The sequence below is a fragment of the Ziziphus jujuba genome, chromosome 7, assembly GCF_031755915.1.
Source record: "Ziziphus jujuba cultivar Dongzao chromosome 7, ASM3175591v1".
Classification (NCBI taxonomy): Eukaryota; Viridiplantae; Streptophyta; class Magnoliopsida; order Rosales; family Rhamnaceae; genus Ziziphus; species Ziziphus jujuba.
In genome coordinates this window covers 4,061,588-4,077,506 of record NC_083385.1, presented here as the reverse complement: position 1 = coordinate 4,077,506, position 15,919 = coordinate 4,061,588, and the positions used below count along the sequence as shown (strand labels likewise).

The following is a 15,919-nucleotide window of genomic DNA, read 5'->3' as shown; positions in this document are numbered from 1 at the left end:
TCCAATTTTCTTTAAAAAAAATAAATAAATAAAATTCATTGTTTATTATTACTACGGTTATCTATTTAAGATAGCATTCAAAGAAGATTACAGCAACTTTTTTTTTTTTCCAAAACAAGGTAGTAGCATTCATTAATATGCTTATTATAATTATTTTATTTTATTTTTGCGTTTTTCTGTTTATTAATATGATTTCTTACTTTCTACTTTCCATGACTATACATATATATATATATATATATATATTGTAATTCAATTTTCTTTGTTTCATTTTTCTAACATTTAGTTAGGTGGGTTTTTGATTAAGAAAATCTAAATGTACTAATAGCATAATTATCAGGAAATATTATGTATTTACTAATATTATAATTGTCAATTAGGAAATAATAATATTTTATGGCCAAAATAACCATATGCAATATTTTTTCTTTTGCAAGGCAGCAAAAAAAAAAAAAAAAAGAAGACAGGCATACTTTTCGAAAAGATCCAGTTAACAATTTCTTTTTGTGTAATTAAATGGTGACTACCTGTGGCCTAAAGTATACAATAAGATTTCATTCTCCTTCCCCAAATCACGTGAATTACCTTTGAAGAATTAGGGATCATTTTATGGCTGCTGACGGTCCAGAATGCAAGCAAAAAATAACCACGTTCGAGACACGTTAGAAATTGAGGCAATGATTTGAAAAAAAAAAAAAAAAAAAAAAAAAAAAAAGAAGAAGAAGAAGAAGAAAAAGAAAAGAAAAGAAAAGAAAGTAAGATTAATTATAACAACTGCAAAAGCTAAATTATTCCGGTCTACACTGGACAAAAATTTAATTGGATAGGGACAAGAAATATATATATATGTTTTTGGTGAATGGGACAATAATCTAATATACATTTTTTTTTTGGTGAATGGGACAATAATCTATAAATAAAAAATTAGGAACATAACTTTGACGATCTTTTCATGAAACTGTAAGCAAAGCAGTGTTTTAGGCGTAACACCATACAAGCACGTTCGCCTCGCGCATTTGAGCGCCACACCCCCCCAAAAAAAAAAAAAAAAAAAATCATATATTCCAAAAAAAAATAAAAAATAAAAAATAAAAAAGAAGAAGAAGAAAAATCAAACAGAAACGAAAATTGGTTTATAAAATGGTGAAGGTACCAGATTACAAAGTTCTGATAAAAGTTATATTATTAGAATCCACATCACAAAAAATTATTTAACTGATTTATTACTTTTTAGAAGCAGAGTGCAATTGCAAATTAGTTACGATGGAAAAGCGAACATAGAATCATATTCATATTCGCATCTCGTATCCAACCACTTAATATTGATATTTTCGGTACGAGTAACATTTTCCCGCCAAAACCACCTTCCCTAAATTTTGAAAAGGAGAAATAAATAATCATTACCCTGAAAAAAAAAAAAAAAGCATTCTGATTTGTAGAGGCAAAATCTAGATAGGGAAAGAGTGATAGAGATGGATGGGAAGAAAGCCGGAGCGTCGCTGGATTCTTTGGTGTCCACCTTCAACGCTCGGATCGCCGAGCTTCAAGAGCTCGTCATTGCTCGAAACAGTCAGTCAGAATTTGATTTTTTTTTTCTTTCTAATTTTTAAATTTGATTGCTTTAATTTCTGATTTCTGTTCGTTCATGCTCATCCATGCTTGCTCTGAATTCTCGTTGTTTGACAATTGACAGTGTACCCTGCAAGCAGCGTCACCGACTTATCGGCGGTCGATGCCTCATTGAAGGCTATGGAACTTCAGATACAGGCTATCAAGGATCGCGTACGCGAAGAAACCCTAGCCATCCCAAAAGCCAAAGTACCTACTCTCTCTCAATTCTCATTCTCTATCTATATATGTGATTTTTTTTCCTTTTTCTTTTTTCCTTTGTTTACTCGGTGGATTAGAATTTGTTTAAACGGTGAGGAAATGAACTAATTGCAATTGGTTTGGAAATATAAGGAATCCAGAACATCTGTAATGATTCTGCTCATTTTTCCCTTGGGTTGAATCGAGTTTTTTATTTAGGGTATTATACGGATTAAAGTTTCTTTTAATTCTATGATATTCTATTATTTGGCATATGAGCTAGAGGGTGAGGAAACAAGCCTAGAGTGTTTGAGTATGTTTATGATGGATAACGAGAATTTTAAAGAAGAAAAATACTGCTTAACTAGGCTTAAAAACATGATTATATACTAACTGCTTTCATAGCTTCCCACAAATTACAATCAAATTGCATTTTCTGGCAGAAACTCATCGACGCCTCAATGAAGCAGCAGAAGAAACTCCAGAGCATGTCTGTTTATGTTCCATCGCATGTTCCTGAAAGATTGTCAATTTTGAATTTGGACAGCAATAAATGGTAATAGGATTTTTCTTTTATTATGTAGTTAGCTTTCAAGATATGTATGTTGAATTTTTTGCATTTGGTAGAAATCTGAGATTTTATATTGTTCATATCTTTCAGTTTTCTTCAAGAAACTTCTAAACAGGATACCTCTCATAGGTCTTTGAAGCCTGATGAGGAGCTTGTAGCACCACCTAAGGTAAGAAGTGCTTGTACACATGCATGTATGGCTAGCCATTTTATCACAATGCCTTAAACACTTGATTGAGGGTTTCCTTAGACATGGAGTTAATTTCTCACCCAAGGTATGAAATGCCCATGTTCATCTGTGTATGGCTGGCCATTTATCATAATGCCATAAATAATTCACTGCTTTATTGGGGGTTTTCTTACACTTGGGTGTTCAAACTTGAAATCATTGGTATTAGTTGAGAAAACTTCATTTATATCTGAATCTCTGAACACTCTTGTTTATGTATGTCTTGACCAATTAGTCTTTTTGATTGCATACCGAATAGAATTATAAGAAATCTATACGGAAATTGGTTAACTTGGTTCTATTCTTTAATGTCATTCATTGTGGATGTTAAACTTTTGTGTTAGTAGGAATCTAAATTATTTATAACAAGATTTGTAATCTTTTTATTCTATGTCTCTAGACCTCCCAGTTTAAAGCATGGTATAGTCAGAAGAAGATTCATTGAACTGTGCTAAATGTTCTTTGATTGACTTTCCTGTATGAGGAGATAATTTACTTAAAAGCAAAATGATATCATATGGTTTTCTTCTAGTAAATGATGCTTACTTAAAAGCAAAATGATATCATATGGTTTTCTTCTAGTAAATGATGCTTACTAAGCCAGAATTCCAACTTCCACTTGAATCTACAGTTATACTGAATGTCCTTTTCATGATTCTGTCCTTCTAGATATTGCCTATGTCTAGTAATTTTTCTTAAAAAAGATTGTCACTGTGTTAATGGGAAAATACTGCCCAATCTTCCATGGCTACATATTCTGTAACAATTAACTCATGGAAGTAATTTTTTTATTTTATTTTATTTTTACCAATAACAGCTTGGAATTGTCTCTGTGCATGTGAAACTGATAATGCACAAGCAGGTATTACTTTTAGCCTGCACACTGACTTTTGGCCTACTGAACAATTATGAAAGAACAAAAGTATGTAAAAAATGAGAGGCTCAAATCTACAGCATGACATAAGTTAATGAAAGAGCATCTCCTTGAAGTGACTTTTGGCCTTCTTAACAATTATGAAAGAACAAAAGTATGTAAAAAAGGGTAGGCTCAAATCTACAGCATGACATAAGTTAATAAAAGAGTATCTCCTGTCTCCAATCCCCTTTCTGCCACCAATGTGCTGACCAAAACACCATTAACTGCCCCCTCCAATCTGCTGCAGTGAACAGGCTGGCCATTGTAGTGTGATGGCTGTGAATAATTGCTTATATCGTTTGAATAGAGGCTCTTCTTATTCTGTACTAGGATGCATCACTTAAGCATAAAAGTATTCTGATGTTATGAATTTTTTCTAGCACTTCAAAAAGTTGCTACATATGAACCATGAAGGGAGATTGATTTTCAGTTTTGACTGTTACGATGTAGATGTGTTATTTTTTTATATGCTGCAAATACAGTGTGGATTTGACTTTTTCTTTCTTCTTTTGACAATTTCAGGAGAAAAAGGGTCGTTCCACTCCACCATTATGGTTTATTACTGACAATGAGTTGGATTCCTTATCCACGTGAGTACATATCCTACTTTTAATTTTTTGGAAATAATTACCTTAACAGTACTCGACTACACTTGACTCAGGAAAAAGCTTGAGATAAGTTTCGTACACAGTGTAGTCAACAAAATCTACAAGAAAAATTCTTAGTGACAAATTAATTATTCAAATCATCATAATAAGCTGTTTTCCATCTTCCTATGGAATTGTCTATTATAATTAGTCCTAGTTTTTGAGAGGACAAAAAACAAGTCAGCAAAAAGATTATATTAAATTAAAATCCTAATTATATAATTGATGAAATTATGGAGGTTTGCTGAAATCAAGGAAGTCAACTAAGCAAACTGATAATAAATCCCGTGTCTTGGGAAAGCAACTCTATGATGTTCACTCTCTTCTTCCCTCAATAGTAATTCATATGACTATCATTTACACATATAGTATATGGATGTTAATATAAGCTTTTCAGATTTTCTTTGGACCAATGAGACATTTTATAATCTAGTTGTTGACATCTAAACTCTTGGATTCACCACATCAAGCACATATGATTTTGGATCTATGGGTTTATCTGCAGAGGATAACTTTCATAACAGATTGTTCAATAATAGACTTGAACACTGTAAGAAGCATCCGATATGATAGCTATTAACACCCAAATATAATTAAGCTCTCTCTTTTTCTCCTTTTTTAATGCAATAATTTTTTACTTTCACAATTCTTAGATAAAACCTTTTAATTTCATCCAATTGCAGATACATGAAAGGGAGGCTTACACTTGAAAAGGTCAATGCAGCTATTAATGACATGGCAAAATATGCTGAAGCTAATGCACAGATTATAGCTGCCCCAAAGAAGAAGGTTTATGTTCTCTGATTTGGTCCTAACATAATTAACATACAGAAAAGGTCCTGAGTCTGGTTATCTATTGTGTTGCAGCTCGCGGAAAATTTTTGGGAAAAGGCTCTGGTAAGTGAACTTAATTAGCTGACCATCTTCCAATGCTCATTTATGTCTCCTTAACCCCTCCCCCACTCTCATAATGGCTTTATTAAAGGTCTAGTATCCAAAAGTTAACCCACTATCATCCATAGTTACGTCCATTCCTGCAGTCTGACAAGTGGTCTTTAAATCGAGGTGTCATTCTGTTGGGTAGGTGGTATGCTTCAATCTTACGATGCTAGGGTCCAGTGATATGGGAAGCTATGTTTCCATTCTAATAAGTAGGCATGTGGCTTATTATCCGGGGAAAAAAAAAAAAAAAGGGAACTTGGTAGGCATGTGGCTTTTCTTTGCTGATTAGCTTATCATGTTCCAAAATCGTTACTATAATTCAGTAATGCCATAAAACTTGCAGGAACTAAGAGATATTGCAATGACGGAAGGAGTAAAAGGAAAGCACTTTTTTCTTGAAACTGATATAAGAGGACCATCATTGAAGCTTGACAACACTGGAAAAGCAATACTAACTGTAAGTGTATACATACGTTTACTTCCCGGTTGTTAACTTGGGTAAAAGGATTATAGAATGCAATATAAGATGAACCGCATGTGTTTTATTTTTTTGCTAGTATAATGACTTATATGTTGGTCAAGCACTAGTTAACGTTTTCAAGCCTAACTAAAAAGTTAAAGATTGGGGTTTTAGAATCTTTCTTTAGTTTAGACTATTGGGGTTTCTCCACCATTTAGGTAAAATAAGAGTTTCCATGACTTTAACATCAATTTAATTTCCAATTCAACTAATGTTTATTGTGTTATTTTACTGCAATTCGCTACTTGAGTTAAAATAATCCATTGGTTACTTCACAGGTCCTTCGTCATCTTGGTCGTATAAGTGAGACACGGGTTGGACATCATCGCGTTATCATCCTTTTGAAACAACACTGATGAGGAAATACTTTTCTTGATGAAATTAAAATCTGCAACCAAGAACTTTACATAAATTAGGGTAACTTCATGTTCGTAAAGCCTAGATTTTAGGTTATACAATGGCGAAATGCACAAGGGGATGCTATTTTTATCTATTTCATGTAAATTGAAAATTTTATAAAACAGTTCTACTGTCCTCTATTTTATAATCAAAACAAAAATGAAAAATCACATTTTCAAAGAAAAATAAAATGCAAGTAGTTTAACAAATTATTAAAAAAATGCGAATAATAGTTCTATTATATCGAACATCCACTGTATCAATGGCCATGGTACCATGGTATTTTGAATCTTAGGTACCAAAGATAATCGTGCAAAGAAGCAGCCAACAATATGCTCACATATGCTTGAGCTTATTTGTTAGGTAGGCCAAAAAACCTCTAACCAAGAGTTATTAACTCAATAAAATTAAAATGTCGCTTTTGAGCCTAATCAACCAAGGTTGTTTTTTGTTTTTGTTCTTAGATGCTAATTCGTATTAAAAAATACAGAATGCTCCAAAACTTGAAAGATGGCCCAACTTTCCAAGTTGCACCGCCAGCTTGTGACAATGTGTTCACATGGTTTTCTTTTATGCAGCTTTCATAATCCACATCCTCAAAACAGATCATAATCTTCTTCTATAAAAGGCCACCTTTCCAAACTCATATTACACGCACAAAGAAATACAGTAGCCAGTATCCACTGCTTGTTAGAGTTGAGTCCAATTAGAAATGGCTTCCAAGGCTGTTACAACTATTGCTTTCCTTCTCTCTCTAAACCTTCTTTTCTTCACCATGGTTTCCTCAACTTATACACCTTGCCCACCACCCCCAAAGACACCCAAACACCCTCCCCCAAAGCCCAGCCCTATAACTCCAGGTACATGCCCAGAGAACACCCTTAAGCTTGGTGTTTGTGCAAACTTGTTAAAGAATTTACTTAACGTTGTAATTGGAACACCACCAAAGACACCTTGCTGCCCACTCATCCAGGGTCTTGCTGATCTTGAAGCTGCAGTTTGCCTTTGCACAGCACTTAAGGCTAATATATTGGGCATCAATCTTAATGTCCCAATCTCCTTGAGCTTGCTCTTGAATTACTGTGGAAAAGGTGTTCCACAAGGCTTCCAGTGCGCATAATATAGATTGTATTTCCCAAACTCTCCCTTTGGTTTTCAATATTTGATCATCATTTTTATTGTATTTAATTTTCCATGTTTTGGAAGTTGTGTTATGTGTCTTGGCGAACTTGTTTGAAAAGCTCTCGTTAAGTACTTTTTGGTGTGTTTTGCTCATTGCAAGGCTTTCTTGGCCTTCTTGTCTCTGATTTTTCATATAAAATGTACTGTCGGTAAAGGATCCCATAGTTTTGGTCACAGCAGACTATGTATCCTTTATGACTATGTGCTCTGTAGTATGCTTCTTGCATATATCTTGTATGTTTGAGAAATTGAATTCTTATATATCCATTAATTTATACTTTCTAATCCCATTAACTTTTTTAGTTCTTAGAATTGCAATTTTGTAAAATGAGCCAGAGATCTTTTTTAATGTCCACCTGAAATATTAATATATACGTGTGAAGAAGATGATGATAAATCTGCTCCATTACTCTAAGAAAATAATGCAAATTAAAGTTTGTATTTTTACTATCTGGTATGAAATACGAATAATACAACTGGTAACAACAAAATAACGAGTAGCTAGGCAGAACATTGACATGTATCCTTTGCGAAGTAAACCTTATAAGAAAAATAAACAAGGACAATAAATCTACAATCAATAAATCTACAATCAACATTTTGCCCGGGAATAATTTATTAATATTGTTCTAGTTTTTTGTTTTTTTCTCGATGAATAATATTGTTCAAGTTAGGTGAGCATTCTAGATGATAATCGACAGGTTTTGAGCAAACCCGTGAACCTTTGTCGAAAATTGCACGAAAGATATCCTGTCACTGCCCCGTATTTACCGGGAAAAAAAAACTTTGGCGCGTCAATATAATTAAACTTAAATAGTTAATTAGTTATATTACAATCTAATAAATATTAAACTTAAATAGTTAATTAGTTACATTACAATCTAATAAATTCCCAGGGAACCCACAGATGTCAATTGCAATAATTGTAATTTTGTTGTTCTAATCTAAAGAAAACCATCATGATTGCACCTATTTGGACCATATAACACTAGCAACCTTTTTGAGTATTATTCCAAATCATGACGTGTATAAAGTTTATAGACATGGAAATTAACTTTTTCACATGGATTTGAAGGTCTGCATGACTAATTTGTCTTACATGCTAGATAATTACATTAGTGACTATCAAGCACATGCGTAATATTAATCACTTCACTAATTAATGTACATGTAGAGTTAAATATTCCATGGTATAAATGAGAATTTTCATTGGAAAAAAAAAAAATGACATTCAAATAGAACACAATTTTATTAAGCAAAAGCATGGACAATAATTGGACACTAAAATTTATCTCCTAATTAAATTCAGGAATTATTGGCTTGGTCTACTACGAAGCTTCGTGATAGTCGACCTACCTAATTAATTAGCAGACAAACTTGATTTATTTTCGCCAACAAATTCACAAACCAACAATAATCAGTACATCAGACACAAAAGGAAATATAGGAAAGCAGAGACTACAGCTCCCGTGCAAATTAAGCACAGACAAACCCTTCGGGAATCTTCTTACCACATCCATTGACAAGCAAACTGAGGGCAACAGGCACTTGGAGCTTAACAAGTCCAAGTACATTAGCATTAATGGCAGTGCATAAGCACACTGCAGCTTCAAGATCTGCGAGGCCTTTCAACAGTGAACAGCATTCCTTGCTTGGTTTAGCCCCAATGACCTCGGTAACCAGTCCTAGCCAACTCCCACAAACACCAAACTTGAGGGTGTCTTTTGGGCATTTGGCATGCTTTTTGGGTACAGAGGGAGGTGAAGGAACACTCTTTGGTGGGCAAGGTAGATTGTGTGATGAAACACAAGTGAAAAGCAAAAGGTTAAAAACAACGAAAAGAGCCAGTGCATTATTGCAAAGCCTAATACCCATCTTCTGCATATATAATTCAACAAAAATTGGAGGTGGTTCTAGAAATAGAATTGAAGCTGTTATTGGTAATATATTTATAGAAAAAAAGAAGAAGGTTATTATCGAATTTTTATGAAATGCAAAATGTAACGTAGCTTGGACACGGTGAGTGGCTAGAATTGAGTACCATTTGCTGTGTACGAAATTTTGTGGCTGATAGAAGCTCTAAATCTTGTCTTTGTGGAAGATCTTCTTCATGCTATCTATCTCTAAAATATTGGCGTTCGTCTTTATCTACCACGCCAAATACATCCAAAACACTAGAATATTGGCCCATTAGTTGTTGAATCGGCCGCTAGCTAGCTTAATCTCTGCTAATATCCTATCGGAGTTTTCAGGCTTTATTGGATTATTGTTGATTAAGAACATGGAAAGCAATGACAAATATATATTTATGTATTAGACAACAATAATATGTCAGAAGAATCTTTCCATATATATCAAAATTATATAGTTAGATTTGAAAGAATTACCATAATTACATTACTCAACAAGTACCCCCTTTTTCACATCTTCTCATAAACAAATATATTCGTATATTTATGTTTACTGGGGGTTATAGTGCGAAGTGAACACAGACTGATGAATTGCCTGACGGGCATGTGGCAGACTTTCTTTTTTTTTTGTTTTTTTTTTCGTCCAACAAATAAATAAAGATAAATAGATAAATAAAAGCTGTCTTTAAAGAACAACTTTGCGCATGACAATTTGGGAAAGACCAATGGGATTTTGTCCATCGTATATGGTGGGCTATGCAGTGGGCCTTGATTCGGTCCATATATATAATATGTGGAGAGCGACTCATCGGGGGTTGTTTTGGACCCAAGGATGTTTTTAGCTTTAATCCAATAAAGTCCAATATCTCCTCTTTATTTAAAGCTGACCAACCCATATTACAGCTGGACGTGACTCTTGCTTGGTCTCAAGGACAGTATTCTTTTTTTTTTTTTTCTTTTTTTCCTGACAGATTCAGATTTGTTTTTTTCGGGATAAAAAGACAAATTTAGATTTACATTTATTTGTACTCGTTCAAATTTTGCAGTATTTATTATGAATTAATTTTGCCTGCGCTTTTTTTTTTTTTTTTTTTTGGTTTTACGGTTTTCCTTTCAAGGTCGTTTTCTTCATGGTGAAACAAACCGGGACATACAAACTCGAAGCCACCAGATCCAGACGGACGGTAACTCTTTCGGGCGCAGTCAGCAGCAGTAAACCATCTCTACTTCTTCAACGCAGCACAGTTAGTGTTTCGCTTCTCAAACAAAAACCTTTTAACGTTGTATTGATTTTTTTTTTTCTTTTCCCTATTCTTTTTTTGGTAAATTTTAATTTTGTGTTTATGAGGGGAACGGTAAATGAAATCTTATTGAATAGTTTAGGTCACATTTAGGCCCGAACAACATCTTCAGTCATCTTTGGGACGGTTATAAAAAGAAAATAATAATAATAATAATAAGAAAAACACATCCATAAAATTATTTTAATTTTTTAACTACACGAAAAAAAAAATTGTTAGTTTGAATTTTTCCAAAGAGTATGCAGTTCTTTTTTTTCTTTTTTTTTTTTAATTTTTGGCCCCAAAAAAAAAGATTTTCACATTCATAAACAAACAATTTTTACCAAAAAAAGGAAAAGCAATAATAATAAACAAACAATAGGATATGAAATAAAATAATAAACATTTTACTAAATGCCACGTACCTTAAATACATAAGAAAAACAATACCAATAAAAAAAAAAAATCAAAACTCTCCATGTAATACATAATTATACTATAACAATTACAGAAATTAAAAAAAAATTATTATAAGACTCATGAATAATATACATATAGACAGTATATTACAATAATCTAAATTGGATCAGCACTATCAGCATTACTGTTTTATTGGCCATGCACCTTTTTATAAGCTATATAGTTTGCAATCAATCTTGTTTGTAATTTTGAGCAACGAGGCATCGGCATTAACATTAATTGTAGGTGATGAATACAACGAAAACAATTATAATTTTGAGAACATGTCTAGCATGTCATTGCAAGAGGAAGAAACTGGGGAAAGCTGAAGCACTTATTGTTGAAGGCATAGTATCAGGGATTCCTTCAGATGTACGGAGCTTCAATACCATATATATGCTGCAAATATTCCTTAAATCTGGAACGACACATCGAGCCTATTTTATTTTCGAGCATATATTAAGAGGTGGTGATGCTCCTGCATCTCCTACTCCAGGGGCATCCAACATCGTGATTAATGGTTTTTGTAAATATGAGTGTTCTGACCCATTTTTTTGGTGGCAATGGGTCTGCACAGAGTGTGCTTAGGTTTTTTTAGGTAATCAAATTAAGGGTGAGAGATTTGTTCTTGAATTGAAGACATACTATAATGTTTGCAAATCGTTTTGCAAGATAAGCTGTTTGTGAACGGCAAGGGTAATCCTGTTGGATCCTATGAAATCAAAATGCTTAGTGTATAATAATATATTGATAAAATGGTTCTTTCGGAGAAGGGATATGATCAAGGGCTCGAGGTCGTTTCCGACATAAGGAGGGACGGATTCAGCTTGGATGTTTTTGGGTATTGCACAATCGTTAGTGGCTTGGTTAAGACACGTTGGATGAAAGAGGCAAATGACGTTAGGGACCAGATTATGAGTTATATTGGGAATAGGAATAATAAATAATATTCAACTTGATTAGTATGCTATAACGCTTCACTCTATCTGTCTTATAGACAACAAAAAACTATAAAGCTACCAGCAAAGTGTTGGAGGAGATAGAGACGCAGGTTTGGAAGGTGATCAATATACGCATACCATTATAATAAATGCATTTCCCAAGAATTTTACTTTTTGACAAGGCTCAATAATATTTCATACGCAAGAACATGGTTGGATTTGCTAATTCAGACTTGGTTGCCTTCAATTCCTTGTGTGTTATATATGCCGATGTTTATAAGGCAAGTCAATACTACCGTGGTGCACCATCTTTCAAGTGAGGATTCTTTCTTTCTGCATCCAAGCTCCTTTCATTGAGTTTGAAGTCTGGCGCGCACGTACCAATGCGTACCCGATTGCGCTGGTTGTCTCCGATCTAATGCGTTGGGAAAATCCAATGGGCTTCAGTCCATAATATGTAGAGAGCTACCCATTGGGCCTCGTATTGGACCCAATAAGATTCAACGGTGGTTCTTTATGCACACAAAATACAATTTATACACACTCCTCGGCGTAAATTGATTTCGGCCTTTCGATTTTACATGGAGGATTTGGGAGTTGTGTGTACACTCCAAACATTCCCTCTTGGAAAATCTTAGCGGTTCATTCCAAAAACCCCAGAAAAAAAAAAAAAAAAAAATCATCTGTGGCACCTTAATTTATTTGATGTTTTTGTTAAAATTCTTTTGGTTTTTTAATCACTGCAATAATTTTCTCCCATCAATGTTTTGAACTATAATAATTATTTTCCTACTTTATTTTTTAAATTTATAATTTCCAATTATGTGTGAATGTTTTATTAAGTAAACCAAATTTATTTGATGTAAAAATTGTTTGTTAACCAAGATGAACAGACTCTTGGAAAAGGATTTATCATCCATTAGAGTACAAAATCCAAAAAAAAAAAATGCTTGGCGTGAAGTTCACGCTACACCACCCATATGAAATAGAAAAAACCCATCATTTAAAACCATCCGCCTAGCAAGCACATAGAGATGATCTAGTTGGCAACTTGGCGTGTCACTATCCCTCTTCATTATTCATCCCCATTATATACAAATCACCAGCTTTATTTTCTTTCCAAAATTGTTTCCTTTAACGAGGTGTGTTGACGCTTGGACAAGGGTTAATTTATAAGATGACCTGGTCAAAAAAATCAACCTGCTCCGAAAAAAATCTTGGCTTTCAAGCAACACAAAATTTTCCTCACAATATAAAAAACCCATCAAAATTTTCCTTTTCCTGCATACTTTCAGAACCCTTTTTTTATCTCTCTAAACTCGGTTAGCTTATCAGCTTTTTCGTGATCAATACTGATTGAATTTGAGACATGAGCCAAACAGGTATGCTCAAGACTGGTTGTGCGTTTGTGCTGGGGGCTATATGTGGTTCTATTGCAACTAGATCAAGACTAGGCATGAGTTACGATGGTCGCCGAAACTTGCCTTGTCCTCGCCGATCCGTTGATGAGAAGAAAACCACTTCAACTCCGTCAACCGTTGAAACTGCAGCACCAACTATTACAAGTGATCAGTAGTACTCCAATTCCCACAAGCATCTCCTAAGACTAGATTCCACCGAGCTTCTATGATTGTTAGTTAGTTCCATGTTTTATGTGTTTGTAATACTTATATTTTACTACTTGTATATGTTATTATCGTATTAGTGAATAATATACTGATGGTTTCCGAGGTCTGTTTTTTGTGTATATGTTATTATCGTATTAGTGAATAATATACTGATGGTTTCCGAGGTCTGTTTTATGTGTTTGTAATGTATATTTGTCAATTATCTGCGGTTTCTGGTATTATTCGTTAAATTAATGTTTTATTATTGTTGCGAAAATGGAAGGCAATGATAATTATGCGTTAGATATCAATAATTTATTCCAAGCATCTTCCCCATATTAATTATGTAAGTATCATTTTTTATTATTATTTTATTTTTCAAAGCAAATATGTGTACATGGTAATATCTAGATTTAAATGGCGGTACAGTGTCACACAGTCTGACGAATTTTCTGATGGCATGTTGCGGACCAAACATATTCATATATCTTATAAATTGAATAAACTAGAAGTGGCAAATAATTAATAATTTATCCGTAAAAGAATTAATTTACCAAATAATATAGAAAATGAGTTGGTATTTATCAAATCTCAACTTTTAAAGGCGGACAACCGCGTGTCCGTGGTCTGGTGGTTTGGGAAAGAGCAATGCGCCTCGGTTCTTAATTTGTAGTTAGCAATCCATTGGGCCTTGATTTGGTCCAGTAAGATATAATATGATAAAGTAGGGTTTTTGATGCACTACACTTTATACGCAGTCCGCGCAAAATGATTTTCTACCTTACGATTTTTAATGGAGGAGGCGGAGAAGATAATTTTATTTAGGATTGGAATTATTTTATATTATAGTCCCCAAAAAAGCAATATTGTTTGGTATTAATTTTTTCAAATAAATAGTTAAGGTGAAATGCATAGTTTTAATGGTAGAACATTTTTAAATAGTTTGTAAAATAGATTTATATAAAAAAATAAATCAATAGTTAAGCTGAATGGGATAACCCAAAAAAAAAAAAAAAAAAAAAAACAAACTCTTATGGGGTTCAGACCAAAAAACCTATTCCAAAAACAATAAATAAATAAACAATCCATAGCCCCGTTTTTATTTCTTTTGTAAGATAGTTTGGTAACCATTGTCTGCACAAAATTTTTCCCACCCATATAAATAAAACCCATAAAAATTTCCTATTTTCAATTCTTGTAAACTTTGAAACCCTAATTTTGTCCAATCTCAATTCAGTTAGTTAGTAGTTAGTATAATAACTATTGATGATGATTTTTCTTCTTGGGATTTCTATGGGGATTCTTAAGTGGTTAAATTTATGACCTGCAATACCACAGTCTCATAATCTGTCCTTGTTGTAGTGGACACCATGAGAAGAAAACCACTTCAACCATTGAAACTGCACCACCAAACAATTACAACAGTTGCAAATGAAAAATAGAACCCGGACACCGGCCTTATCTTCTTCTCTTTATGAACAATGTTATGATTTATCTATTTATGTGTGCGCAACTAGACAATGTTACCACTTTAATTAGGGAATATTAATATTTTGATCTGATCATTATTCCCTTCTGGGTTCTGTTCGTGTAGTTAAACATGTTATTATATGTTGTGTTGTAAATGATGTTTCGTCTACACATATTTGAATCTGATCCTCGCTGGTATTTTGCATGAATCTTCTGAAAGAGAAAAGATTGATTGAGAGGGTGCAATTTAACATAATTACAAACCATGTATGCCATGGATGTCAAGGACCTTGTGGTCCCCACGCTACAGCAAAACAAAAACCGTAGCTTATGCTTTTCTGATTTGTATATATTTGTGGTATTGCCTGAAATTTAGCCAGAAAACAGAGTTTTGAAGCTCTAAAATAAATCTAACAAAAAGACACACACAGCAAAATGACTCAATGTAATTCCTGAAAAACGTGTCGGAGGCCAGAGAGGATCAATAAGTGCCTAACACTTGTCCTTACTTCAGGTGCTAAGCTGTCTTTACTTCTACAGAAACACCTAGACCGTAGCAATTGGAAGTTGGAAACAAGCTGGAAAATTGAATACAACCCAGTCCCGTATATTTTATCTCACTAATTAATTTCCACTAGAATTTGATCCTTATGTTCTGTGAAACACCCCGAAAAAACTGCAATACATATATCCAAGAGAAGAGCAAGACAAAGGGAACACAGCTAATTAACTAAGAAAGAACTCAAAAAATCCTTAGAGAAACATTAGGAATTTATGTTATAGATATTACATATGGGTTTGACCAGTCAAACGAGGGATTTTTGAGAAGGGTAACCATCTCAGCTGCCACATAGAAAAATATTTTTTTAATAACATAAAAAAAAAAATCATAAATAATAATTAATATTAGATCATCCACATTTTTATGGGTCGTTCTTTGGTGTACACACACGAGGCTAGGTTTCAAAATTGTTTCCCAACCTTACAAAATCTAGATAATCAATATATTCTTCAAAACCATCATTTCATAATAACTA

The 15,919-nt window shown here is 33.5% G+C and overlaps 3 protein-coding genes and 1 long non-coding RNA gene across 4 annotated transcripts; 3 read left to right on the top strand and 1 right to left on the bottom strand.

The window, feature by feature from the left end:
* Positions 1-1,396: 1,396 nt before the first annotated feature.
* On the top strand, positions 1,397-6,157 carry LOC107423870 (spindle and kinetochore-associated protein 1 homolog). Its single transcript, XM_016033516.4, has 9 exons — positions 1,397-1,569; positions 1,694-1,818; positions 2,253-2,365; positions 2,471-2,549; positions 4,048-4,115; positions 4,856-4,961; positions 5,040-5,069; positions 5,458-5,571; positions 5,913-6,157. The coding sequence occupies exons 1-9, from the start codon at positions 1,473-1,475 to the stop codon at positions 5,988-5,990; spliced, it is 810 nt and encodes a 269-aa protein (XP_015889002.1). The 5' UTR covers positions 1,397-1,472; the 3' UTR covers positions 5,991-6,157.
* Positions 6,158-6,665: 508 nt separating this feature from the next.
* On the top strand, positions 6,666-7,394 carry LOC107423867 (14 kDa proline-rich protein DC2.15). Its single transcript, XM_016033513.4, has one exon. The coding sequence runs from the start codon at positions 6,746-6,748 to the stop codon at positions 7,151-7,153; it is 408 nt and encodes a 135-aa protein (XP_015888999.1). The 5' UTR covers positions 6,666-6,745; the 3' UTR covers positions 7,154-7,394.
* Positions 7,395-8,440: 1,046 nt separating this feature from the next.
* Positions 8,441-9,090, bottom strand: LOC107423868 (putative lipid-binding protein At4g00165). The gene has a single exon (XM_016033514.2). It carries the CDS (start codon positions 9,088-9,090, stop codon positions 8,692-8,694), a length of 399 nt encoding a protein of 132 aa, XP_015889000.2. The 3' UTR covers positions 8,441-8,691.
* A 3,452-nt stretch (positions 9,091-12,542) lies between these two features.
* On the top strand, positions 12,543-13,651 carry LOC132804513 (uncharacterized). The gene is made up of 2 exons (XR_009639681.1): positions 12,543-13,536; positions 13,598-13,651. It is a non-coding gene; the product is annotated as an uncharacterized LOC132804513 (long non-coding RNA).
* Positions 13,652-15,919: the final 2,268 nt, after the last annotated feature.

Coding starts and splice junctions, on each gene's coding strand:
- LOC107423870 (XM_016033516.4), top strand. CDS start 1,473: ATGGATGGGAAGAAAGCCGGAGCGTCGCTGGATTCTTTGGTGTCCACC. Junction 2,366..2,470: donor AATTTGGACAGCAATAAATG/GTAATAGGATTT, acceptor CATATCTTTCAG/TTTTCTTCAAGAAACTTCTA. Junction 5,070..5,457: donor ATTTTTGGGAAAAGGCTCTG/GTAAGTGAACTT, acceptor TAAAACTTGCAG/GAACTAAGAGATATTGCAAT.
- LOC107423867 (XM_016033513.4), top strand. CDS start 6,746: ATGGCTTCCAAGGCTGTTACAACTATTGCTTTCCTTCTCTCTCTAAAC.
- LOC107423868 (XM_016033514.2), bottom strand. CDS start 9,090: ATGGGTATTAGGCTTTGCAATAATGCACTGGCTCTTTTCGTTGTTTTT.